Genomic DNA, 27331 nt, shown 5'->3' with positions numbered 1-27331 from the left:
TGGGCTTTTGGCTGGGGACAGCCCAGTGCCTTCAGCCCGCAGGAGGAGGAGGCAGCACAGGTGGCAGAGATGCCTGGGATGCTGGAGGGGAGCTGGGATTACGCAGTGGGAGAGAGGGAACCTGGAAATCTGCGGTGCCTGCGCCAGCGACACTGCAACGCGTGGCTCTCGGGCAGGCACCAAGGGATGCTGCCCATCGCCCTGGCTCAGGAGCGGGCACGAGTGCTCACCCTGGGCAGGGCTGGAGCAAGACAGCACTGCCCACACTGCCTGCATCCCTCAGGGCTGTCCCTTCCCCACACCACCCACCTCATGGCATAACACTGGGCGCACAGGTATCCCACCACACGACACCCCGGACCAGCAGCGGCACTTACATCTGGTCCTCGGGGCCCTGCTGCTCCTCGGGGGCCGGGAAAGCCCTGCAAGCCGACCTGGCCCCGAGTCCCTGGGGGCCCTTTTGCTCCTTGTGCTCCACGTGGACCCTTGGAGGAATAAGACGTCACAGCAGGGGTTGCAAACAGGAGGGACAGCCAGTGCCTGGGGCTTCCCGACCCGCGGGCAAGAACCCCCTGGAGAGCCCATCGCTTGCTGCCCCGGCTCTCTGCACACCCAGCCTTTGGCATGGGGCCACTCTGGGTGAACACCCCACGACCCCCTCTCTGAGAGCATCCCTGGGGCACCAACAATGGGGCAATATAACATTTTTAAACAGCCAAAGCAAGACGGAGCAGGGAAGGATGGATCAAGGGCGGCAGCGTGGTGGGATCAAGCACAGCCTGAGCTGCCCAGCTGTCACAGTCCCTGAAAGCAAATGCCCCTGGGACCCTGGACATCCACACCACCCATCCACCAGCTGGAAAATAGCACATTTGAACAACAGAAGAGGAAGGAGCTCGATGAATCTTCCCGCAAGCCCGGGTACATGGTACCTTGTCTCCCTTGGTTCCCAGGTCTCCCTTGGCTCCATCTGGACCTCGACAGCCCTGCAAGGACAGCAGAGGTGGAGGGTACACTCAGAAAAACACGTTATGCCACTCTACAACCAAAGCATGCTATGATCCGATTTTGGCATCAAAGAAAGTTAGTTTTGCCCAATTTTGATCAGGGCTTTCCTCCCAATGGGCCTTTTGGAGCTGGGAGCAGGTATATGCTGGATCTGCTCCTCATGGCAAGGGGGCTCCAGAGCTTCTGGGTTCAACCACCACCAAACCATTAGTGCCCCAGCTCCCTGGCAGGTAGGATGCCTGCAGCAGCCGGTGGTGGCACCCCAGCTGCACTGTACTGATAGCAGCACAATGATAATCGGCACCTTGTCCTCATTACTGTGTTCCTTAACACAGGCTAAAGCATTCCCACTTCCCTTGTGCCTCCCCAAAGCAGATGATATCTTAGGTCACGCTGCCATGTCTGAAAGCTCCTCTTATTACAGCAAGGTGAGCCCAAGTGCAGCTCTGCCTTCCCAAACAACTGCAGTTGCCACCTATTCAAATGTCAAGTCCAAACACAGGCAAAGAACATAAAGCTGGTGCTCTGGGCTGCTCTAACGCGGCTCTCCTGCATCCCAAGCAGGGATGGCATGGGTGCCATCACTCACCCACTCTCCTTGGGTGCCTTTTGAACCTGGCAGGCCAATAAACCCCTTCAGAGAGACAGACAAAATGCAAGTTAAAAAAAAAAAAAAAACCACAAAGGAAAATATCACATGCACTCATGGAGGCTGATGACCCTCCCACGCTACAGGGACAGGAAGATGCTGATAAATGGGAGACACCAGTTTAGCTCTACAGAGTTGATGATGGTGATGATGCCATGGTGGGATTTGCTCCCCAACAGGGACCAGGGGATGCCTAAGCCCTCCCAAGGCTGCCCCTACCCACACAGCAGCCCCCAGCACAAGGACGAGATCCTTCTTAGCTTCCAAAATGCACCACCCACATCCCACCCTGCATCCATCATCCCTTTTGCAAGCACCAGTTTTCAGCTCTGCATGTCAGGGTTTCAGCACGAGAAGCAAATGCGCCAAGGGCTGTGCTCAGGTGGGACACTGTCGGTCAGGCAGGAGGAAGGCCAGGCTGCCTCGGCCTCCTTACCCTTTGGAAAGGGCAGCTCAGCACCCAAACCCCTTGGGAAAAGGGGTGCACCTAGTTGTGCACCAGGGAAGGGATAGGCAGGGTTGGGGCATCTCTGCTGACAAATCCATAGGAAAAAAAATAAATAAAATCAAGGTCCCTGCAAGCAGCAGAGTCAGAGGAGCTTTGGAGTTTGGAGATGATAAGCATGGCCACAGGGACGTGGCCATCATCCCCACCAGCCCTTGTGCCACAAACCCCGCGGGAAGCTGGGGGTGGCAGGGGGGAGCAGGGCATTCCCCTGCAGTGCTTTGGGGGGGCTGTGAGGGTAAGGATGAGAGCACCTCGCACTCAGCCACCCGCTCCCATGGACTTACCCCAGGGCCCTCCTGTCCTGGCTGTCCCCTCAGCCCGGGGACACCGTCTGCGCCCTGCAAGAGGAGTGCTGGCATCGGTTCGTGCCACGCTGGGCAGAGAGCACCCAGCCCCACCGCGTCCCCTCCCCGGGGCTGCCAGGGACCTCCAGGCTTCATTTGTGAGGTCTGCTGCAAGCACTGCCCCCATCTCCCCTCCGAAAGCAGGGGCAGGGACTCGTCACCCCACCTCTCAGGTCCCTCCAGGGAAAGCCCTCAAGCCCGGGCTTCATCCCCACCAAGGTCAAAGCGAGCCAGCAAGAAGCTCTTACGGTGTCTCCTTTGGGACCAGCAGATCCCTCCATCCCAGCTGGACCCTGGGGAAAAGCAAAGGTGGGAGGAGGTTTGGGAGAAGAGGGATGCTGCTCACTGTCTTGCTCTGCGGATGAGACCCCAGCCCATAGGAACCCTGCCCAGCCCCCCAGGAGCTGCCTGTCACATCCCAGGGACGGTGTCCCCATCAGCTCACCCTTCCCTTTGCCCCCCCCGCCTGCACGTCCTGCCCAGAGCAGGGGCTGCAGCCAGCAGCCTGCCCACGGGACACGGCCCTTCCCACCCACCAGCTCCCGGGTGGCCATAAAGACCTGCAGGGTCAAGGACATCGCAACCATTTGCAAAGCACACGGGGGATGAGTCCCAGCAGCTCCTTCCTCGCTCGGCAAGCGCATGGAGGGGGGGGACACCCACCCCTTGGAGACATGGTGGGCTCTGAGCCAGGACGGCACCCGCTTACCTGCATGCCCCTGGGGCCAGGGGGGCCGCGTCTCCCCTGCAAGCCCTGCGGTCCCTGCAAAGCAGCGGGGGATGAGGAGCTGCTGTTAGAATCAAATCCCTGCACACATCGTGCAAAGCCTGCAGTGCAAAACCTCTCCTGGGAAATACAGCACTGCTGAGGAGCTCCAGGGCTCCCAGCTGGCCGGTGCGATGGGACCCCCCTGCCACTGCAAGGGACACAGAAAGGATTCCCACCCCCGTCTCAGCCTCTTTGCAGACTTTGGGGTGGGTTGAGATCACAGCCCAGCTGCAGGAGACCCCTCTGGGCTGGGTGACCCTCGGGACACCCTCCCCTCCCGGCACCCCCACCAGCTCTCCCAAGACACCCCATGACCATGAGGTTCGCTCATCCCCCGGTGCGGGTGCCTACCAACGTACCTTGGGGCCCTGGGGCCCGGGCAAGCCAGGAGGGCCCATTTCTCCCTGGGGAGAGAGCAGGGAGGGGACAGGGTGAGTGCAGTGGCCAGAAAATCCCAAATAGCAAAGGAGGGGAACCGGGGCAGACCCACCTGAGAGCCGTTGACGCCTCGGCATCCGACAGATCCCGGCTGGCCTGGCTCTCCCTGCAATGTGAGAGTGTGCTCAGCCCTACGGCCACATGCACCATGCAGGAGATGGGACGGGGTCCCCCTGGCATCTCCCATGGCAGCAGAGGCAGCCCTGGGCTAGTGGGGATCCTGGGGAGGGCTTTACTGGTGTGCATGAGTTTTAACACTTGTCCTTTTGCATTTTTTCGCCGCTACCAAGGAGGCTGCATTGTAAGCTGACACATCCTTTTCAGGTGTAAATCAGCACAAGGGATGAAACTAGGCAGGACATCATGGCATGTCCCAGCCTGCCCATGGTGGTCCTGCTCTGCTCTTGCTGCAAGCCAGACGGCAGCAGCTCGCCCAGCCCAGCCACCGCCTGTGTTTTAGCAGCGGTTTGAACCGAAAAGCTGCAACTTACCATAGGGCCAGCAGGGCCTGGGGGACCCACTGAGCCACCTTCTCCCTGGAGCAGGAGAGAAAGGATGCCGTTTTTCTAGCTTGTTTTGCTTTGATTCTTTCCTTTTAGTCTTCACAACCCAAATTCCCCCTTTTCTTCACATCAAGCATCAGCTACTTGATGTCTCCTTGAAGAGCTACCTGGCCAGCCCCAGCTACCCCGCTCCCTTCATGTTGGAGCATGCTTCCATGCACCACCACCAAACCACTTCAATTTTCCTTTTAAATCCTCTGCAAACCTTTCCCTGGGTGGGATGCCTCCCAAAGATGTGGCAGCAGTTAAGCTATCAGTGTGCTGAGAGCAGTATGGAAAAACCCAGGTGCTGTCAGCCTGGGATTCATCTCAAGTGAAGGTGGTCACCTAAAATAAACCTCGACGCAATGTGCTCTGCAAAGGCTTATTTCTCTTCATCACCAGCCAGGAGAATGAGCTGGGATGCAAACATTCACGTGGGAGATGTTGGAGGTGAGCGGAGGCTCCTGTCCCCAACATGCAGAGGGACAATGTGACTGGTTGTTCTGGGGCAGTATCCCCATTAACAAGAGCCACCTGCAGGACAAAGGCACAGTTGTAGTTTAGGTCCAGCTCTCAGAAAAAAAAAAAATTAAACAAGGATTTTGTAAGTGAACCACAAAGCGGTGCCAGTGACCTGCAAAGCCCAACTCCTTCCTCCTTGGACCCATCTTTCCAGTGGGGAGGAGCACGCTCCTGCACCTCTCCAGGGAGGGCTGGTGACACAGAGAAAGCAAAACCACTCACCTCCGGCCCCACGGGACCCTGGAAGCCTGTCACACCCTTCAGACCCGACATCCCCTGGGAGAGAAGCCAGGAGCGGTGTGTCAGCGAGGTGCCCGCCCCGAGGTGCTCACCCCAAAGTGGCAGCAGCCTTTGTCCCTTCCCTTGCAGGAGGATCGGGGAAAACACAGAGACCATGAGGGCTTTGCCCAAAGCCAGGAGAACGTGGGCTGGAGCCAGGGATGGAGCTCAGGGCCATTGCAGAGAAGCAAAGGGGTTTGCCCAGGAAAGGGGATGGAGGGAAGGAACAATCCCAGCATGGCAGGGCGAGACACCCCCGTCTTCCCAGTTAACTCACGTGAAGCCCAGCAGGACCTGGCAGGCCATTTTCTCCCTTCACCCCCTGGAAAAGCCAAGAGCAGCCTGAGCGATGGAAGAGAACATGATCTGGGGCTGGGGGCCGTGGCAGGGAAGGAGCAACCCCCTGCCCGACGCAGGCAGGTCTGCGAAGAGCAAGGACAGACACCCTCACCTTCGCTCCCTTCTCTCCTTTCTCCCCAACTGGTCCAGGGTCACCCAAGAAACCCTGAAATGGGAACAACAAGGACTTGTGAGTCCCAGCTGGGCCATCAGGAGTTGAAACGTGGCTGCTGCGCCCCAAAGGACTGTTGGTGTGGTGCAGGGGGATGGGGACCCTCAAGCTCATGCTGAATGAGGCAGCCCCAGAAGAAAAGCCTGGCTGCTTGTCCCCAGCACAGTGCCACCCCATTGTGGCTACTCTGCTCCTGTGTCCCAAACTAGTGTTGCACCATGCCACATGCAACGGTGACACGGAGGTGTCCCAGCGCCCGCAGGGCTGGGACGGGACTCTCCACGGCAGTGCTGCACCGGGTGGCAGGGCCATGCCCATCGCCTGTGCCTTGGAGGACACCATGGTGCCCTGAGCTGCACAGCGAGGCAGTGAGGAAGGAAAAAAAAAGCTTTGTGGGCCCATGCGAGCGGTGCAAATCTTCACATGTCCGCAGCTGCCGAGTGCTCAAGCACATCTGTCTGGATGCTGGGACGATGCTCACAGGCAAGAGGGAACAAATATGGGCCAGAAAAGATATATGATAAACCATATAGGATTGCTGTTTCAAAAAGAATAAATTTGGTTTCAAACACCCCAGTATGATCAGACCTCAGAGGATCCCAAAATCTCCTGGGCAGCTCTAAAAATTTTAGCTAACACTGGCCTTAAAAAGACTGGGTGGGAAGAAAAAAAAAAAAAAGGTGACAAACCACTAGCATTTGCTTTTTATGTACATTTTGTATCTTGGCTGTCCAACCCCTGGAACAGCCTGGAGAAGAACCACAGTGACATGACTAGCAGCCCCCCCTGCCCCTGGGCTGGGCAGCTCGGAGCACAGGGCACTTGCATAGCTGGAAGCTGAGCGGGCACAGCGGTAAGGGCAGCCTCCAGCCGGATCCCGCACAGCTGGAGGGTGACAACAGGGCATCCCACACCGTAACGCAACCTCAGCCTGGGGGGGGACATGGGTACCAGATGCTGCTGGTGCTATACCAGTGAAACCAGTAACGAAAAGCTCTTACTGCTTTGGCGTTAAGTGTACGTGCTGGGACTGGCACCAAATCGTGCCCACAGCACTGAGCTGCTAAGTAAGTGAGAGCCAGCTTACCTCTTCTCCCTTCTCGCCAGCCAGCCCCCGGTCACCCTGGAAGCCCTGCAGTCCCTGGGGAGAGGGAAGAAGGAGCAAAGCAGACAGTGAGGGGCTGCCCAACACTTCCCACCCGTCTCCAGCTCCAGCCCCGCTCCCCACTCCCCACCACACCGGCAGCTGCTGCCTCCTGCCCACAGCCACCCCAGTGCAGACTCCCGGGGGGCTACTGAGAGCCCCAAACCTCTCAGCATGGTCCAGTCCCTGTCACCATCCTCCAAAAGCCCCCTGAGAAAGCTTCCAAGCTCAGGTGCGTTGCCTGTATTCCCCAGGGATTGCTGCCAGGGGACTGGAAAAGGGCAGGGACCGTCACACCAACAAGTGACCAGCTTCATAGCTTGAATGCTATCCAGGCAGTCCATAATTGCTTTCATTTCTTTCTCTGCCCCCCCAGTTATTTTATTCTGTAAAAGCAACTAGGAGGTTCAGATGCAGAATTGCAGCCCAGCCCTCGTGCTCAGGCCCACCACAATGCAGGATCTGCAGCACTCAGGTTATCCCAGCTGCACCTTAACACACACATGTGATGTTCTAAAGCCCTTTTATTTGGGAAACATGAACCTTGAGGCACTAATCCAGGACTGCCTGGGTTTGTAGACTTAGGAGGAATATTTTAGTTAAAGGATGCAAGTGAACATAAAGAGCAGCGGCATTAGAAGCCCCTTGTCTCCTGCCCGGGGCTTGGGGCTGCAGCTTCCCCACCCCAACACTGGCCGTGCCATGGCCCTGCCTGCCTGCTTGCCCGTGGCTCACCTGCTCTCCGGGCAGCCCCCACGGCCCAGGTTTGCCATCCAGGCCAGGGAAGCCATCCGACCCGGGGTAGCCTGGACGTCCCGGCAAGCCCTGGAGCCCGGGTTCACCCTGGGGAGAAAAAAGGCAAGCATGGAAAATTAAAAAATCCACATCATTATGAAACCAAAAAATTAAACGCTGAGCTCTGCCTGCCTTGTACTTTTGCAGCAACACCTGCTAAACACCAAGTACCTCGCAAGGATACGGGGAAGGCTGGCGGGGAGAAGCTTCGTGTGTCCAGGCGCTGCAAGCATTGGGCATGTGGGTCTGCCCAGGCTCTCCAACTGAAACTGCGGGACAGTCGCAACCAGCGGCCATCCAGCAAAAAACAAAGCGGAAGGCAGGGAAGAAGCAGTGCATTAAGAGAAGGTCAAGCAAAAGCCCTCTGCATGTTCTTCTTGATGCTGGGGCTTACGCGCAAAGCCGTTTCTGATGCTTTCCCACATGCAAGAGCCTGAGCAGATCCTCTGGATTGGGCATCACCAGCTAAAGCTTAGGGGCAGCTTTTTTTATGCCTTAGCTCACCGGCAATTCTGAATTAAGGCAGGATAAAGAGCAGTCTGGAACAAAGACATTTCCCTTCAAATCGCTTTGATTGATCGGATTTCTCAAAAATTTTGGAAGTTCAAAAACTGGACTATGTTTTAGTTTGTAAAGTCAGAGTCTGAAGGAAGGGCAGAATGAAGCATCTACCTCACTTACTTCTCAAGTGAAGAATCAGGTTGCAAAAATAGAAAAGCTTGTTTTGGGGAGCTGTGCTTTTCCATCTCCCTCCCCCAAGGGCTTCAGGATCGCACAGCCAGCCACACACATCCCCCATGCTCATTAGTGGCCATGTATGCTTGGGGCACTGTTTTGGGGTTGTGTGGTGGGGTTTTGGTAGCAGGGGAGGGGCTGCAGGGGTGGCTCCTGTGAAAAGCTGCTAGAAGCTTCCCCAGCTAAGGAGGGGAACCTGCAGTGGGTGAGGAGATTGGAATGTGAGAGAAACCCCTCTGCAGGCACCGAGGTCAGTGAAGAAGGAGGGGAGGAGGTGCGCCGGAGGAGGGGATGCCCCTGCAGCCCGTGGGGAAGACCATGGTGAGGCAGGCTGTCCCCCTGCAGCCCACGGAGCTCCACGGTGGAGCAGATATCCACCTGCAGCCCGTGGAGGACTCCACGCTGGAGCAGGGGGATGCCCCCAAAGATGGCTGTGACTCTGTGGGAAAGCCCGCGCTGGAGCAGTCTGTGACTGAAGAACTGCAGCCCATGGAAAGGACCCACATTGGAGAAGTTTGTGGAGAACTGTCTCCCATGGGAGGGACCCCACGGTGGAGCAGGGGAAGAGCGCGGAGTCCTCCTCCCCCTGAGGAGGAAGGAGCGGCAGAGACAAGGGGTGAGGAACCGCCCCCAATCCCCATCCCCTGTTCCCCTGTGCCTCTGGAGGGAGGAGGTGGAGAAATTGGGAGTGGAGTTGAGCCGGGAAGGAGGGAGGGGTGAGGGGAAGGTGTTCCAAGGCTTGGTTTTACTTCCTCATATCGTTGTTTTGATTTGATTTGTAGTAAATTAAATTGATTTTGTTTCTTCCCCAAGTTGAGTCTGTCTTTTGCCCATGACCGTAAGTGGGGAGTGATCCCTCCCAGTCCTTGTCTCGACCAACGAGCCTGCCTTTATATTTTCTTCTCATCCCACCGGGGCTGTAGCGGGGAGGAGTGAGCGAGTGGCTTCGTGGTGCTTTGTTACCAGCTGGGCTTAAAACTACGACAGGCACGCACCCCAAAAGTCAGCATTTTTGCCCCATTCTACATCCAAGTCCCAGCTTTGGGGAATATTTATTATTATTTGCAATTTTGCAAGAAAGAGACCTGGGCTGTGATGTACCTCTGGCTGTGCTCTGTGGCAGGCAAGCCAGAGCAGATGAGCCAAATGCAAAACAGATCATGGGCAAACCCAACACAACCATGTGCTCAGGGGCTGTTGCAGGTGGATGAACTCCCTCCTCTTCTTCCTCACCCCTGCTGTCATCCAGTCAGCCTCCGCAGGCAGTGAGAGAAGGGAGCGGAGACCTGCTGGAACCTGAACAGGCATCAAAGACCTCTTGGGCCAAGGTCTAGCCGAAACATGAACCTTAACAAAAACCACCCCAGGCTGGTCAAGAGCTGAGTCCAAAATTGAGTTGGGTTTCCCTGGTGGAAACCTGCCACACAAAGCCTTTGGCAGATGCCAAAGCAAGAGCAGGAGAGCAGGGGGCCGGGGTCTGGGCTGCGGCCATGACACAGCCCCCCAAACTGAAGACATCAGGCTTGCAGATGGACTTGTGATGGGTGGAAAAAAATTGCTCCTTTCCATTTCTGTGCTCACCTCCCCCCCTCTCCCCGAACTTCTCACTCCCCTCACAGTTCCTGTTTATGTGAAGATAGAGAATAACTTTGGCACCTTTTGGCTAAGCTACGCTGACAGAGTCCAGTGTTTACACTCATCTGGCTTAATACAGTCAGTGACACCTTCCAGATGTTGGCAGCTGGTAAAACACTATCCCTGGGGTGAATCCTTGCTGCAAGGGAGTGGGGCCAGGGTGACAGGACACCTTGCAGCAGGACATGTGATGGAGAGCAGATACACAGCGCCTGATGATGTAGCTGTGTTTCTTGCCCAAGATACTGACTCTAACTTTTGCCATGAGCTTTTGGGACTCAGAGGTTCAACACAGCTGCCAGGAACCAGTCTGTGTCCTGCTGGCCAGCCCATCCAAATCCTCCTTCAGCATCGATCCATGTAAGCCCAGCCTGTCCGTGGCTCCTCTTCTCAAGCCAGAGGGAAAGCCACCCCAGTTTTGGAGAGGAAGACACAATGACAAAGAAGATGGCAGGAGGAAAGAAAGGTCATTGCTGAGAGGGTGCCAAGGGGACCACGATGCTGTGGTTAAGGTCTCTGGGGAGAGATGCTATGCAGGGTGGGAAACACTGGAGGGCTGAAGGAAGACGATTGCTCCCGTAGATGGGTGAACAGGGAGATGAGGAGCAGCAGGGGTGGGCGCTGCTGTCCCTTTGGAGCAGCCCAGCAGCAACCAGGACAAACGAGCAAAAGGCAGGGAGGTGCTGGGGGACAGCTGTGCATTGGCTCTGTTGACAGGGACAAGATTTGGGATGCACCAGCTCTTCCCATGAGGGCTGGGTACCAGCGAGCACGGTTGGGAGAGCAGGTGGTAAGCTCCAGCAATGCTGGGAGATGGGGACGTCTGCTGTCCTTTTACCCACGGGGCATCCAAACCCCACAGGCAGCTGTGCTTGCTTGGTCCCAGGGGAGGTGGCTGGGTCCCACGAGGACACACACAGCAGATCCTATTGCGAAGCACAGGCAGAGCTCACACATCCCGTCAGCCAGAGCTGCGGGGAAGGAGGTGGGTGGTTTCCAGAAGGTCACAAAAGGACAGAACCATGCCAACTTGTGTCCACCTGCCTGGGAGGGCATCGGGTGACACACGGCAGAGTCCAGCACCCAAAGGGACTGTGCTGAGCAGTCACTGAGCCCATGCACCTGCCGGAGCAGGGTGCTGCAAGCACAGGGCAAGAGGACGTGCAGCATGGACTCAGTCAAGGGAACGAGCCTGTTGTGGAGAGCCACCCCTGCCAGCCACAGCAAGGTCCCCAGAGAGAGAACTGGGGTGTCACCTCCCATGACCCTTCAAACCAGGCACGCATTTCCTTGCACTTTCCCAAACGGGCAAACCTGACACCGTTCTCCCTCACCCAGCGCTCCAGGGTTTGATCCAAGAGGGGCAGGGTCTTCAAGGGTCCCCAGAACAGTCCCAAGGGCACACTTAACCTCTCCAAACTGGGCTCTCCCCACAGCCAAGCCCCCCACCCTCCCCAGGCAGGCATCCCCGCCAGAACCCCCACTCACCATGTACCCCCGCTGGCCTTTCTCACCCGGCTCCCCCGGATCTCCGCAGGGTCCCTGCACACAAACAGGGATTGAGTCAACAAACATGTTGCCCCATCCTGAGAGCAGCCCGAGCCTTGCAGAGGCTGTCCTGGGCCGGACAACGAGCAATGCACAGAGGCAGCCTCGGGAAGGGCAGAGCAGGAGGATTCACACCCCTCGGCACACGTGCCACCCTGCCCGCCTTCGCAGGGTCAGCGGCCAGGGCAGGTTTGGAGGCAGCAACAGATCTGGTTCCCCATTGCTTTGGCATCCTACAGGAGGTCAGGATGAGGCCTTTAGCCTTTGTTTCTTTTGCCTCATGGCGCTGCCCTGTTTGCAGAGGCCAGCCAGGGCGGGAAGCATCACCCAGCAATCCCAGGGGCTGTGTGGGCACGGGGCTGCAGACCCACCAGCCTGGGGCTGGCCCCACACAAGTACTACATCAGCTGTTCTCTGGCTTGGTTTTGTGCCTCTGGGAGGGATCCACATGGTCCCTAGCCAAACACGGGGGCAGGAACCCGATGCCCTGGGGAAGATAAGCCAGCATTGTTCAGCTGGCAGAGACAGAGGGGCAGGGGCTGTGTCTGCCAGTGAAACCCAGGGAGTCAGATATCAAACATCACCCGGGTTTCGGTGGGAAGCAGACAAGCAAACCATTAGGCTTCTTTGAAATCCAATCCCAAGGCCCTTAATTACAGCATGCCAGAAGCCACCAGGCAGCAGATACTTTTTGAGCAGCCCAGGACTGTGCAAGTGATTGGGGACATCAATTCTGCAAGCTGCCCCAGGCCAACCGGCGTGGCAGCGGGGCCAAGCAGCAGCCATCCGCGGAGGGGACACCAGGGCTTTTCTTACTTACAGGTGCTCCTGTTTTCCCTGGATGCCCTGGGGGCCCGGGGGCTCCGGGTTTTCTCTGGATTAAAAAGAGAAACATTGGTAAAACAAATCTCACTGACTAAGTGCTTGGAGAGAGGAAAACCCAGTTGACCAAGCCGAGGAAAAACCAAACCACAGAAAGTTGCTTAACAGCAATACTCACCGGCCAGCCTGCATGTAGAAGCTGGTAAAAAGATGATTGCTGAAAGGAGAATGGGAAGAGGGAAGCAAAATGTTAAAAAAAACCTAAATCCCTTTTTGCTGACTTCAAAGTCTTTTTCCTGTTGCTTGGGAAGACACAGGAATGAACCAGCCTGCCAATTAATTATTTTTTTTTTATAGTATGTGTATGCAAGTCAGAGGACAAGGCTTAATCTGAGGACAACATGCAGGAGATAAGGAACTGCTGTCCTCATTATCAAATGAAGACAGAGACCCCATTTCTGAAGTTTGCTGAAATTCAGCTCCCCCATGGATGCCCTAGCAGCCTTGGGACACCAGAAACATTTTGCATGTGGAGAGGTTGGAAATATGTTCTTGGTGAGCTCAGGTACCGTCATATTTAGCCCAGGTTGAACTAAAACCAGCTGTTTCAACACTGCAGTTTGCCCCAGGTGGGAAACCTCATCCTGACCAGCCCCATCTGAAACCCCAGATGAGGAGATCCTCCAGCAGTCATGGCCGGCAGGCTTTCTCCTTGCTGCCTCTAGCAGCCACATCTTTTATGCACCTCCAATTTTTTAGAAGACCAGATGACCACAAAGAGGGAAAAAAACCCACCCAAAAGCCACAGGGTGGGCTAATCCCATTGTAGCCACAGCTAATCCCACGGTATTTCAAAGCCAGCATAAAGGTCCTAAAAACTCACGGCTCAGCCTCCTCTCCGCACACGTCCAAGCCACGTTTCGCCAAGTTTTGGGAGATGCCCAGGAAACAAAACAATGTCTATCTTCAGCTACCGGCCATCCTCCTGGCCTCCCAGCAGCACAAACCACAGACACTCAGGAGGCAAGACCCACCTTTCCTCCTCCTCTTCCTTCCCATGGTGAGCCCAGACATATGGTCCAGGCAGCTCCTCCGAATCCTGCTTTGCATCAAAGGCTAAGAAAAGCTCCCCCCTTGTTCATCACCCCAATCCCAAGCAGCTGGAGGGGCAGGATTCCCACATGCTCCCCAGCTTCAGCCTCGGAGGTGCCAGGAAACCCCCTCCTGTTCCCCACTCCAAAGATCTATCCTCCGATACCAGAGGAGAGAGAAGGGAAAAAGCCAAGGAACTCATTAACGAAAATAAACACAGACCTTTCAACATATGGAAATATTTCTAATAATGAGCAGGGCTCTCAGGGGCAGATGATGGATGGATGCATTTAACTAGCTCTAACGCTGCACCAGGCATCTCGGTTCCTTTCAAGTTGATCCCAAATTGATTACCGTGAGTGAACGGGTGCAGTCCCTGCCAGCCTGCCAGGGTCAGGCCATCGTCCTCTTATCCAGCCAGTTCTTATTTCCCTCAAAAGCTGCTCACAAAAACTTTTTTGGGCTGTTGGAGCATGGCCAATGCTTTTGCCTTGTCTTGGGAATTAGTGAACTCAGATTCACTTGGGACAGGATATTATTTCATTAGGCTTCCAAAAAAAAAAAAAAAAAAAAATCCAACCTTTTAAAAAGGGTGGGGGGGAATCTCATAAGAGACGTGAACTCGTATTTCGGAGCACCAGATGCCAAGGGGAGGGGAGAGAAATTAATTGCCTTCTGCAATTTCAGCAGGAAATAGTTGGCGCTTTGCTCGCTGCAGCTCTGGTCAGCAGGGAGCTGCGTGACGGGTACAGGGATTGTAAGCAAACGGAGGGGATGGAGGATGGGGAGTGATTGCCGTATGGATCTGCCCTCCTGTAAAACTCCAGCCTGAGAGCAGGGCAGAGAAAACCCTTTGGACAGCTCTGCAGGGAGCAGGTCATGCCCTGCAACACGGTCTTGGCCACCCTCCCCAGGGTGTTGCAAAATGGTGTGTACATTTCATCCAGGTATTAAGTAATAGAGTGAACCTTGCCATTGAATTCTGTGAAGTCGTGCTTTTATATAAATTCCTATTAAATAATTTTTCTTTTGCTAACACCATTGGAAGTGATTCTTTAAGTGTTCCAAACCACTCCATTTCGCGACACAGGGCCATAAAGCCACGCAGTCACAGAACTGCATTAGCTGCTGACCTTTCAGTAGCAGGAAATCCCTAAAGGTTGCCTCCTTTTTGCATGGAACAATATTTTCTTTTGCTCTAATGTTACCAGCCCTCATTTCCCAGCCTGACCTCTTGCTTTTAAAGGTATTGGGAGAGATAAAGAGAAAGGACTCTAGCACTGCAGATTGAGCTCCCTAATAACTGAGGGAGCTCCGGTTCTCCTTCCTCCTTCCCTGGCTTCTGGGACTCCACCACTACCAAAGTCAGCACTACCAGAACAAGACACCAACGGTTCCTATCCCTTGAGTTACACCAAGACAACTTCTTGGCAAACCCAATGTCTGTCAACATGTCATGAACAAAAACGTGGGACAGGGGCTTGGGGCAGAATCACCCAGCTGCTCTGGGACAGTCACTGATGTCCCTTGCTTTCCCGGTCCATCATTCTGCATTGCATCCCCTGGCCTGGGAGGTGGCTTCTCTAACTTGCATTTCCAAAAGCTGAGCCAACAACAAACCCCAGCAGGCCAGGATGTCCCCCCGCAGCCCCCAAATCACAAGCACTCGGTTCACAAGAGCAGCACTGTGCCAAGCCACAGCATTTCTCCAGCCCCCAAGCAAGTTGTAGGAGGCTGCAGAAGCAGACAGCCCCCCCATTCTCACAGCAGCCAGCACTCCGCTTTTCACCCCTGTGCTATCTCAACAAAGATTAGCAAAACCCAGCCCACGGCTTTGCACTCCCGTTTCCTGCTGCCGAGCAAAACGCCGGCACTGCTGGGGTCATACAGCCACAGACACAATAGCCCAGCAAGGCTTTTGGGTGCCCCACGTCATCCTTGCTAGACACTGCCTTCCCCTCGAGATCGGCACTTTGCCAAAAGCACCGGGCCAAGTGCCAGGACGCAAACCCCCTGGGAGCCTGTGGCCAGGGCCCCGGCAGCCCTCCAGCTTCGGCTTCCCAAACGCAGACGAGACTCTCTGCTCCCTCCAGTGTTCCCAATGCTTAAGCACCGAAGGTGGTGGTACCCCAAAGAAATCATGGTCTACGGCAACATCCATAGGCATGAACGTTTCTGCCTGCAGAAGAACAAAGCCTATGGTCCCTTTCCAAATGCAAGGCAGGCAAAAAAAATGCAATTCTGACTGAGCGTGCAGAGCAAAGAGCGTCAGCAGCCCTGCAAAGTGCTGTGGCTATGCCCTGACACGACAGGAATTGATTATGCAGATGTCTACCCCAAACACCCTGGGAGGAAGGCAATTGCCCTGGCGCAGACATGGAGATGCTCTCTGCCACTGCAGGCTTCTTCCAGCCAGCACTTCCAGCTCGCTATCCTATCCCCATTTACTCTGGTCTCACAGTGTTTGCCTGCAATGGGTCCTGTGAGCATTGATAACAGCAGAGCACCTGCTCTAGAGCAGCAGGAGGACAGGAGAACATGGAGGTCCTCCACGTCAGCCAAGATCAGCTCTGCTGCATTTCCCAGGAGGAATCTGATCTCCTCTAAGGCAGGTATTTATCTTCTGCAGCTGCTTTGATCCATTCCAACACAAAACTGCAAGGGACAGGTCTGGGCCAAGGACTTCTGGTCAGTCAATCCAAGCTCAGAGCCAGACCAGCACAGGGCCACTCTCCACCTCGTACCTCCTGCCAGCATCGTCCCTTCCTCAGGGTGTGCTGTGCTGGCAGAGCAGAGGTCCTCCTCACTGTATTGTCTTGCCAGCATTAAAGGCATTTGCCCTGGAGCAGAAGGTGCCATCACCCCTCTTCACAAATGAATGAGTTGGAGATAAGTCAAATGTCCTGCCCAAGGTCATGAAAGCTTTTAGAGAGCCTGAGCATTGAGCCTGGCCTCTCACCGGCCCATTACTCTGCCTGTTGCACCAACTTGCCTTGCAAGCCACCCTGCCCAGCATCTGCTTTGAGCAGCTGATATCCAGACAGGTTGCAGTCCCATCAGAGGGACATTACAGATGCAAAACGCAGAAAGCATCCCTGCGCTCCAGGGAGCTCCAGCCCCAGGTTGGTAAGGTGCCCAAGACAATTAGAAACCCAATGCCTTCAGCTATTGCCCTGCCTGGCTCAGGCAAGGCTGGAGAGGGAGTTTGAAATTAAGCTTAATCACAGCAGTGACTGTGCTGTCAGGAGTCAGGGAACCTGGACGAGGCCGGCTGGGTCGTTGCAGTGATTGCTCCCACGGTGCATGGAGTTTTGCAGCCAGCTACACAGCAGCTGAAGCACTCCTGCTTCCCTGCAGGTCCTGTCCCCACTCCTGTGCTCCCCACAGCAGCAGGGTTTGGGTGAGAAAATATCTCGTCTTGGCAAGAAGCCTGACGGGCACAAACCCCGCGAGCCAAAGCCACAGCACACAGCTGGGGCATGGCAGAAAACTGGGATATGGTGGAAAACAGAAGCAATGCTTTGTAACTGCGCAATGCAGAGCAGGAGAAGGGCTTTTTTCCGCATGGCTTGGATCTTCTTTGGCCCCTATCCTACAGGGGTAGGGCATGAACCACCCTTGGGAAGTCATGGATGTGTGTGGACCATGGGGACCCAAGATCTCGCAGTCAGTCACAGGGAAAAGAGGGATAGCTGTGTGAGCACAGCTGTAAATTGGGCGCACGCTGATCCCATTTCACCCAAGGACAGCTACCCACAGAGCCATCCCCAGCAAGCTGCACCTCTCTCCTTGGCATCCTCCCTCTGCCACCACCTGCCTACCCTGCCTCTGTCCTCCCACCCAACAGATTAGGAATTTCAAACCCTTCTTCCCAGCTCTCATCCCAGCAGAGCAGAGAGGTGCCTGCACGGGAGCTGGTGGGGAGGTGTAAGTGGAGCCCCCCGAGCATTTCCCCGCTGTGGCTGTAACTCACCGTGAACGTCTGCCAGTCCTCCCTGGAGTTCCTCCAGAGAACGATGGTGGGGACACCAGGGATGCCCACAGGGCCTGGGTCACCTGGGGGGCCTGTCCGCCCCATGGCTCCAGGGTACCCCTAGGAAGACAAGGGCAGCTCCTTAAAACCAGCCGGGGGTTTAACAGTCAACACAGGCTGGACACAGGCTCTGGTTCACATCAACCTCTGAGTGGAGTCTGGGTCTAGGCACATTCCTGGGTTCAAACCAGCTCTTAAGATCTAAATAACCCTGACAACAGGGAAAGCAAAACAAATGAGCTTCATATGCACATTCCTGTGCCCAGACCCATCTAAATGTCACAGATACTGAAGCTAACGCACGCAGACTTGTGGGGCAACGAGTTTGCCCCTCTACAGCTTGGGAAATATGGAAACTGCTGCGCAAAGGTGGTTAGGAGCACACTCGTCGTTTTACTGATGGGGAAACTGAGGCACCACCCTTAATCCGGAGCATCTCCAAGCATCTGTCAGTGCACTAGGCAATGCTGTGTGCAGCACGAGACTGAGCTGTGCCATGCAGGCTGCTGCATGCCGGGTTCCTGGAGCAGAAAGGGCAGCTGTGGGTCTGACCAACGCAGTGCTGGAGAACAGATGTCCCTCCAAGATAAGCTGGTGGATATTGTATGGGGCTGGACTTTGGGACACACCAGCATCCCTCCTCCAGGTGACCTGAGCTAAAACTGCTTCATCTCCCTGCTCTGCTGTGCCATTAAGTGGCTCAGAGGAAAGACAGCAGCTTGTCCTGAGCCTGGGCTTAAAAAACCCAGCAAAAGCAGTTCTTTCCTCTTCCAGACACACATAAAGGGCCACCAGACTGCAGCTTCAGCAGCTCACACTACCCTCTTGATGCAAAACACCAAAACCAACTCAAACCATCTGTAGTATTTGCCCCAGACCCTACACCTCATCCCGTACCTTCCCATGTTTTCCTGCATACTCACTTTGTCTCCTTTGGGTCCCACCAGTCCACGTCTCCCAGGACAGCCCTGAAAGGCAAAGGAGGAGAGCTATGTCACCCCGAAGGAGGACCCCCCGCAACCAGGGGAGATCCCACGGTGGCTGGGTGACCAGTGCCACGGCCAGGGCCATCCCTGCCCCAGGGAAGCAAGAACTGAAACGGCTTAGTCAGAGCCAACTAGCAGCACCAAGTCCCAAAGAAACACCCCAAAGATGGGTGGGGTGGAAAGTGCACCCTATTTTATGCTTCTCCCTTCCCACTCTCCTGCCCTGGCATCAGAAAGCAGCTCTGCTCGGCCAGCTGAGCGGCATAATCCTGCGGCATCCATCACAGAAACGCCCCAGACCATATGGCTGGGGAGCAGAAGCACATTTCCTGACACCTGGTGAGGAAAGGCAGTGTGTTAGGAAAAACTCCCATAAAGCTGGATCATGGCCACACACTCAAACAGTAGTTTGGATGAGGATGCAAACATCTGTGGCTTCTAACTTGTGTGAGAACCAATCTAGCTGATCTCTAGTCAAAAGTACACATTTTGGCCAAGCGGCGACCCCACTTCAGGGCTTACCGAAGCATCTGTCCAGACAGAAACAAAGTCAGATGGGAGATCCCGGCTTTTCTCAATGAAAGAAATCTACTTGGAAGATCTCAGCAGAGACTGATAACATGCCAGGCTGCAGCAGAGCGTCTACCTGCATGTCTGCTGCAGAGCTGCAGCTCTGATGGCTTCAATTACAGCTGCCGTTTTGGTTCTGAGCTTGCAAACAGCCTCGTCCGAGCCCAGTAGCAAGCCTGGGAATCCACACTGAATTAACACAACCCCGGCACAGACATGGCTGCATCCCTGTGACCACCGAGGCAGTCCCACTCGGGTAGCAGCCAGCCCCGACCGCACTGCCTTGTGTCAACAGGATGGGTAAAAAGGCCAAGATGTATGTCCAGAAACAGCTTTGGCACCGAGGGATGCTTCACCAAAGAGACTTTGATCACCTAAAGTGCCTAGATCTGAAGCCCATGGGGCTCCATGGCTCAGTTCCCCCTCCCTGGGGGCTGGGGGCTGTGCCCCCCGTGCCTGGTTTGTGTACGGCACGTGTTTGTGCCAAATGGCACACACAGCGGCAGTGATGCTGGCAACTCTGGTCTGATTTTCAAACCTTGGGTATAGAACCATAGAATCATTGAGGTTGGAAAAGACTTTAAGACCTCTCTTAAGAGTAAACCTAACACTGCCAAGTCCACTATTGCTGAAGGAGGTAAAATTCCTGCCCGCTGCACCCAATATTAAAACACACACCAGAATGGGCACAGACCCCTCCCAGTGCCAGGCAGCCCCTCTATTTATCCACCCAGCACACCTCCTTTAAGGCGCTGTATGTGTGCTGCTGAGAGACCACTTCTGCAGGAAGGTACCCAGTTTGGAGTCAGTGGGATTTTACTGCGAGCACCATGTACCTGTTGCAAGGTGCCTGGGGACAGGCTCATCCCCTCTGCCCTGGGTGCAGATATAAATTAGATCCTTCAATAAGTCCTGCCTCCCCCCCAATCTCCCTCAAAAGAGCTATGGGGTCCAGTCACTTCTTCTGGGTGCAGCCCCTAGCTTAGCTGCTGCGTGGACACCCGCTGCCCTCGGTCCGCAGCTGAGATACACCAGCAGCTGATGGGGTGCCCAACAAACCCTTCCTCCAACGTGGTCATCAGTGGGTCACGGTGCTCCACTGAGGACCCTTAAATGCACCAGGACCCTCTCTGAGATGGCCAGAGCCATGCCTCCTCCTGCTCCTCGGCTCTTGCCACAGCCACCCCCAGCACAAACACCAGCGTTGCAAAGCCAACACGTGCAGTCCTAGTGCAGGGTGGAGGGACAGGACCACGACATGGTCACAACAGCACCCTCTGAAATTTGATGGCATCTATTTCTCTCCCTTAAGCAGCTCCCAAGCTGATACCATTTTGTGCAAACCAAAAAGAACAATTCAGAAATCCAGGAACAATGAACCCAAGGGCTGTAACATTTCAGGAAAGAAAAATGAAAATCAATCCAAGAGATCTCATCCAGAAAGCAGCGGGTGTTTTGCCCTGCAAACTGCATGCAGCACCTCTCTGCAGCACCATCCCTCCTCCTGCAGCGTGACCCAACGGCTGCGGCCCGGGGTGCTGTGAAACAGCGGATGGCTCCTGCGAGGAAAGCACAGAGAAGGCTTTGCTTTTGCCTGTCGCCCAAGTTCACGCCATCCCTGACACCAGATGCCTCCAGCAGGATTCAATTTAAGCCTATGAATAGGAACCACACCTCTGCTCCTAAACAGCCAGTGCTAAGTTTGAGTAACAGAAACCAAAAAAGAAAAAAGAAAAGCCTGTGGGGACGTACTGACAGCTGGGAACCCCCATGAAACACTGTCTATGAAAGCCAAGCAGCTTTTGAATACTGACAACACAATGAAATCCCTGCAAGGAGGATTAGCAAGATCATAAAAATCAGCAGCTTTTAAAGAAACACTTTCCACTTCTTGTAACGTGTTGGTTTTTTTCCCCACCGATCTCCAATGCCTTTACAGTGGAGGATGACTGGGATGGGAGCTGAGGGCATGTGGTCTGTGGGGTCTACAGTCCATAAATGCCCTGAACAGCATTAGGGCATGATCAGGACTTGGCAGGATGATAAATAAACCTCCATCCGCACCTCCTGACTTGAACAGCTACTCAAAGTGTTTTTGCAAAGGCATAAAAATCTCTGAGGGTGGCAAACCAGATGTATGTGAACCTGCACCAAGGGAGAGGACCATCATGTGGTGGGGCAGGGCGGGAAGTCTGTGCTCCACTGATTTCTCTGATTGACACTGCCAGTGAAAGAGGAGGAGAAAAACCTCACAGGTGAAAAGGTTAATGCTAAAACTCCGTTATTTCCAAACCTTTCCTCTAAGAACAATGAGAGATGTCATCTTCAGACACCCACACTGCCTTGTGCTCAGGTCTCCTAAGCCGGGTTGGAGCTGCTTGTACCTGTGTTTCCACCCAGGATGCTCATGACCAAGAAGAAAAACCATCTCAATGCTTTCTACAGGAGGGAAAAGCAATTCCCTCCTTGCTGGGTCCCCTTCTTGTGCTCCCTCCCCTCCTGCTGGCTGACAGCAGGGCTGTCAAACGCCGTGACGTTTCCTCCACTCCCGGGATTTTTTCATCCTTCAGCATCTGTTCCTTTTGCCATTTTCTTCTATTTTTGCAGGCAATAGCTGCAGCAGCAAGGAGAAGGCTCGAGGGGGAAGCTAGCAGTCCTAAATTTAACTGTTATCCTACGAAGCCTGGCTCATCGATGACGAATTTAGCGCCAGGTCCCTCAAACACAACTGTAAAAACAGCCGTGTGTGGAGTCCTGCCCCGCAGCATCCAGATGAACTCCCAGGGCAGCCCCGAGCTCAGGGCGTCCCAGACGGCTTTCACGTGGGGGTCTGCCCAGGGGGGAGGAGAAGGTTCCCATGGCCGCTTCTGGCAGTGGCACTGGGTAAATGAAATGCAAGTTAATTTTAACTGTTAAGAAAATTTAACCAAATTAGGGAAATCATTTGGGGAGAAGAAATAAATGTGGGAAAATATGTAAAAACATTTTTCAGCTACTTCCTAATGAAGACTGATGACTTCTCTAAAGATTTATCTATTCTAAGTTTACCATTTTTTTTAATTTCCCTTTTTTTTATCTGCTACGATGGATCAATAATCTGAAAAATAATCAAAACTTATTTCAAGACAAATTCAATGCTCTGCTTTGAACTACCACAAATTTTGGGGTGTCACAGTGGTAGAGAAGCAAAGGACAGGGGTGCCAGCAAGGGCCACGGGCTGATACCTGGGGTTTGCTGTGGGGCAGGGGCTAGAGGAGATGGCTTGGCCTCACTCTGAGCCCCTCAGCCTGCCTCTGGGCAGGACCAGGGTGAAATGAAAACAACAATGTGGTTACATGACTTGAGACCATCTCTAGAGCAGGGGAGAGTTGCCAGTGAAGTTTCTTCAGGGACATCAAAAAACCACCTTGCAGGACCAGGCTGGTGCACAGGCCCATGCTGCTGAACCGAGGTTTCCCTGCCCAGTTTCCCACGGCGAGCTGCTGGAACTGCAGCTCAACAGCCTGCGCCCGCCACCCACTCCGGAGGGGAAGATGCACCACCACCCATCCCTCCTCTCCCGCCGCCATCACCTCCGCCACTCACCGGCAGCCCCGGTGGTCCCGGCAGCCCCGGTGGTCCCGGTTTCATGTGACCCTGCTGTCTGTGTGCCACCGGTGAGATGGGGTGCTCCGGGCGGGCAGCACCGTCCCCGAGCCCTGGGACGGTGGGGCTGGCTGCTACCAGAGGATGCTCTGGGACATTCACCGCTGACCCTGTCCCCGGGGGACCTTTGGGCACATTTCCTTTGGGGGCAGCTGCCTGACGTGCCAACGGGGAGACCTTGGTGAAGGTGGCAGGCGCGTCCAGGTCAGTGATGGCATTGCTGGGTTTGCCGGGCGAGAGCTGCCGCCGGGTGCCCGCATCACCCGTCAGCTTCTCCGTGGTGACGTTCTCCTCCTGGGGGTCGGAGGCACGCTCCTTCTTGGCTGCTCTGTGTGTTTTGATGGAGGGTCCTGGGTGGATAAAAGCACCATCAGGTACCCAGGCATTGCGACGGTGCGCAGGAGAAAGGGAGGAAACCACGTCTATGGACTCACCGGAGCTACCAGCGACCCACGGGCTGCTCCTGGCGAGCCCTGGCCTGCCGGGGCCAGTAATTTTATTATAGGTGGAGTTCAACAGCTCAAAGCCTTCATCCTCAATAGAAAGGCTGCCCTCCTCCTCCTCCTCCTCAGCCGACGGCATGTCAGTAGCAGAGAGTGAAGTCAGGGCGCTCCCATCAGGCTGGAGGTGGAGGGTCTCCTGGGCATCCTCCCACGTCCAAGGTGGCCCCAGTGTCAAATCTGAATTGGTGAGTCTGGAGTCCTGAAAAGGACGAAGAAAAAAAAAAAAAAAAGAAAGTTGAAGTTTTCACTTTTTTTCCCCCCTTCCCTGCTCAAGACACTTGTGCTTCTTAATTTCCCCCGTGCATGAATGCTGCTGTGGGGACGAGGCAGCTCACGGCTTGCGAGCTCCAGGCAGGAGCCCCTGAGCTCCAGGGCAGCTCGTCAGCAACAGGCAGGTCAGTTCATCCACCTACAAAACAAAACTCACCCTCCACAAGGGACACAAGCCAGCTGCTGGCATGGGCCATTCTAACATGAACCTCCCTCTCACAGCTGCGCTTCAATGATCCCCCCTGCAATTTGCTATGTTGGAGGGGCATCGAGAGAAGGGCCCATAGCCTAATGACAGAAATCCAAGCTTGAGAGCATTACTAGAACAATGAAAGCAAATGTATAGAGTTACACTGGGGATCAGTCTGCCCTGTAGGCCTTTGATTTTGCTGCTTCTGCGTATTTTGAGGCTCCGGGTGGTCTGGGAGGACCGGTACAGGCAGGTTGGAGGGGAGCTCGCAGCCCCCACCACACATCTTCCCAATCAAGCAGCTGCAATAGCACTGCTGGCAAACCTCCGAGGGTCGGGAAGGGAAGGCAGACACAAGCCCAAGTGGAGCCTCCTGGACACTTGTGGCAAATTGATTTAAGGCAGTGGCTTGCAAGAGACTCGCTCTGTCTTCAGCTGCCATGTTAAATGGTCCCTGCAGGACAGTGCAGGTCACAATGGCTCTTTCAGCCCTACAACCACCAGAGGAGCCCAGGCATCACCCATGGATGGAGGAAAACTGAAATGTTGATAGAAATATCTACACTCAAGACAAAAGCACTGAATGTGAAAAGGGAGTTAAACTTTAGAGAGCTACCTGCATTTAAAATGCACATCAGTCTTACATCCAGCACCAGTGTGTCTCAGACTTGCACGCTGAGCCACATGTGCACAGACCCATGGTTGGGTTGGTTGGTGGCTGTGAAGGACCTTCACCTCTCCCGGAACAGCTGGCAGCATTTCCATCAGCCCCCGCATGCCCACCAGCCCCTGCTCAGAGATTGCTCCGTGCTCCCACTCAGCTCCACGGGGCACGGACAACCTGGCACATGGCACCGAGAAGAGCTGCGTGGGACCTCAGCCCTGGCTGGTGGCTCCTTGGGGCTGGTGCTGTGCAGCTGATGAAGAGATAGTCTGCGAGAAGTCACTAGAGGGAGATGCAGGCCCACGCTTGCCTTGGCGGGGCTGCAGAAGGGGAGTACAGAGGTACAAGGAGATATGGAGCATCCTTCCCATCATCCTTCCCATCCTACCTTCTGTTGATTGAACCCATTACTTGGCTCTGATTCTGCTCTGCGCCACAGACCGAAGATGCATGCATGCTTGGGAGCACCAAGGTGGATTTGCATGAACAGCAAGTAGAAAAAACCCAACAGTTTTGCTGCCAGAACTGGTGATTCTGCAGGTAAGGACTCCATGGTATTGGTGGGTCAGGGGAGCACTCTCCAGCCAAGCCCCACTTCTGGATGGCCCTAGGAGGTAGAGGAGCTCCAAAGGCAGCAGGAGCTGCTGAAGTCTTTGTTGGATGCTGCTGGATGCCACGTCACCAGGTTGGAGAGTTCCAAACTCTTCCCATCCAAGTGGGGAGGAAAAGTGAAAATTTTCATTTTTCAATTTTCAAATGTCAAGTTTGAAGAGTATCTTTTAAAAAGAGCTGAAATGCTTTGCTCTTAGCTGTGAAAACTTTTTTTTGGGGGGGGTCCTGTCTTTGTTTGCTATATATAATTTGTTATAATTTACTTTGATTTCAAGCTTTCATGCACAAGTGATTTTATAAGCTAAACCCCATCTCAAATCAGAAAAAAATGTAGGTTTTTTTTTTTAAATAGCAAAATAAGTATTTTGACAACCTTTTTTCCTTTCCAAAACCTACCCCAAACAGACCGTTTCCCCACAAGATGTTCTAACTAGGGCAAATAAGCATCCTCCTAAAAAAATTAGGAGTGCCAAAAACTACTGCCGATACCAGCCACGGACACAACCCCTGGACACCTCCACAGAGCATCTCCACCCTCACACCCACAGGAAGAGGATGGCTAGGCCCACAACGCACCCGTTTTCATTGGTCCCTCTGATGCTGCAGTAGGTAAATACACGAGGGATGTATGTAAGACTACGGGTAGATACCAGATGAACCCACCCTGGGTCACATCCAGGTCTCGCGTTACCTGACCCCTGTTGCTCTCTAATCCCTGCAGCTGCAACTGAGAGGGGCCTGGGGCCAACCACCCCTGACTCCCCCTAAAGCCATAATACTCACACAAAGAAACAATATATTTCTGAGCCAAGACAGTCTCTGTGTATAGGGTTTTTTTGAAAAACAGGAATATTCTTTCTCAGCCCTTAACCGATATTTTTCACCCCACGCGCAGACAGAGACTTGACCCCCACAAAGGGAGAGGCAATGGCGATCTCAGTGTGTCAGTGTTACTCTGCTCCTCTGGCCAGCGCCATGTCCCAAGCCAAAGGGCCATCATTCCTCTATCACGAGGATTTTTATGCCCCAAATGGCATCGATAGCATATTTTAAAAGAATGGTGCCTACAGTAGATGTTAAGTAGGCAAATGGCAACTTAACACCAAGGAGGAAGGGTTGAGAAAGGTCAGGATGAGGCAGAAAAGACAAAAAGCAAAGGAAACCAAGATGGCAAGTGGAAAAGCAAAGACCAGGGGTGACCAGCCAGCCCCTATTTCCCCAGAGACCTCTAACGAGGACCCGTGGTCCTGCCTTACAGACTGGCAAAACCACTGGATGCAACTGAAGGTTTACCCTTCAGGAGAGAAAGGAGAAGTGATTTAGAAAAGGAAAAGACAACCCTAATTCATCTCCAGCGAGCTCCTTTTAGATGGCTTTAGCAATTAGATGCTCTTGGATTTTCCCTTGGGCATTACCCAGCCTGCAGTTCAATCTCTAGGCGAGCTCGTTACCATCACAGCCCTGAAGAGCAAAGGAAGATAAAGACTCCGTTTCCTAAACAGCATGCAGTGTCTGGGTAAAATTCAGGGAGATTGAGGAAAGTAAGCAGCAAAAGCACTGCACAAAGTCATCAGAGCAAAGCACCTGAAGGGGACAGGCTGCAGCGAAGCTGTTTTCATTGAGAGAAACGCTAATGTACAACGAATGAGCCTGCAGAGTTTGGAACAAATTAAAACATGCTGCCAATTAAATCACAGCGGTTTTGCTGCCTTCGAGGTGGAGGGAAATCAGGCTTCAAATCATGAGAGCAGGGAAGCAGCCGGGGCTGCTCCTCCGCAGCACAGGCAGGCTGGACTTGGAGCATCACAGCAAGCTCTCAAGTGTGGCCAGCTGGCATGTCCCTGCCCTCATCCAAGTGTCCTGGCCAGCCCGTGCCCTCTGCTCAGAGACACGGGAGCCTGGGAAGCTGCTGGCAGCAGCTGGTCCGAGGAAGCACTTGCAAGCTGGGCAAAGCTCACCACATGGACACACTCTGCAGCGTGTTAGAATTGCACTGATTTTTTGGTGTGTGTGTGCTAGAGTAGTTTTCGGGCAGATCAGGGAGCTGCACTGACCTCCCCTGTGGTTCACAGAGCACAGCGCTGAGTGGGGGACTGCTGGGAACGGGACCTCAGGGCAGGACAAGCCCTTTCCCTGCTACCCTTAGATCAGCATCAGCTAATCAGAAGTTCCATCCGGAACATAGCACCTTTCCAGCAGAAGGTCCTGTGGTTTAGGTTAAGCCATTCAAGAATGTTAGAAAATAACCAAGGAAAGAGCATTCCTCCCCTGCAATACCATCCACACAGCCCAGAGAGCAAACCAGCTTAGCCCTGCCAGCCACATTCTCCTCTAACTCTACAGCCTTTCTCATGGAGGTAAGATTCAAATCCCAAGGAAACCAGAGACATCAGCTTATCAACCGCTTGGGCATTTTTTTGAACCCCAAAAGGTTGCTGGAATAGAGATTGAAGCCACGTAGCATGTGGGGAGGGCAAGGACAGAGCTGCCAGGCATCAGCTTTACCCAGTGCA

The 27331-nt window shown here is 54.3% G+C and overlaps 1 protein-coding gene across 4 annotated transcripts in view; it reads right to left on the bottom strand.

The window, feature by feature from the left end:
* LOC115335340 (collagen alpha-1(I) chain-like) overlaps nucleotides 1-27331 on the bottom strand; it is a 98272-nt gene that overhangs the window by 18466 nt on the left and 52475 nt on the right. For all 4 annotated transcript variants that reach the window (XM_030000835.2, XM_030000836.2, XM_030000839.2 and 1 more), the window contains 21 exons: nucleotides 23014-23281; nucleotides 22520-22929; nucleotides 18301-18345; nucleotides 17318-17437; nucleotides 12431-12469; nucleotides 12251-12304; nucleotides 11371-11424; nucleotides 7453-7560; nucleotides 6661-6714; nucleotides 5514-5567; nucleotides 5340-5384; nucleotides 5006-5059; nucleotides 4208-4252; nucleotides 3769-3822; nucleotides 3638-3682; nucleotides 3219-3272; nucleotides 2758-2802; nucleotides 2450-2503; nucleotides 1598-1642; nucleotides 933-986; nucleotides 378-485 (listed from right to left, as the gene is read on the bottom strand). In XM_030000835.2, the coding sequence (XP_029856695.1) occupies nucleotides 378-485; nucleotides 933-986; nucleotides 1598-1642; nucleotides 2450-2503; nucleotides 2758-2802; nucleotides 3219-3272; nucleotides 3638-3682; nucleotides 3769-3822; nucleotides 4208-4252; nucleotides 5006-5059; nucleotides 5340-5384; nucleotides 5514-5567; nucleotides 6661-6714; nucleotides 7453-7560; nucleotides 11371-11424; nucleotides 12251-12304; nucleotides 12431-12469; nucleotides 17318-17437; nucleotides 18301-18345; nucleotides 22520-22929; nucleotides 23014-23281 (1809 nt within the window). The remainder of the gene's footprint in view (nucleotides 1-377; nucleotides 486-932; nucleotides 987-1597; nucleotides 1643-2449; nucleotides 2504-2757; nucleotides 2803-3218; nucleotides 3273-3637; nucleotides 3683-3768; nucleotides 3823-4207; nucleotides 4253-5005; nucleotides 5060-5339; nucleotides 5385-5513; nucleotides 5568-6660; nucleotides 6715-7452; nucleotides 7561-11370; nucleotides 11425-12250; nucleotides 12305-12430; nucleotides 12470-17317; nucleotides 17438-18300; nucleotides 18346-22519; nucleotides 22930-23013; nucleotides 23282-27331) is intronic.

This window comes from Aquila chrysaetos, chromosome 24 (genome assembly GCF_900496995.4).
Source record: "Aquila chrysaetos chrysaetos chromosome 24, bAquChr1.4, whole genome shotgun sequence".
NCBI lineage: Eukaryota > Metazoa > Chordata > Aves > Accipitriformes > Accipitridae > Aquila > Aquila chrysaetos.
The sequence above is the reverse complement of the archived record's forward strand: the minus strand, read 5'-3'. Positions and strand labels throughout refer to the sequence as shown.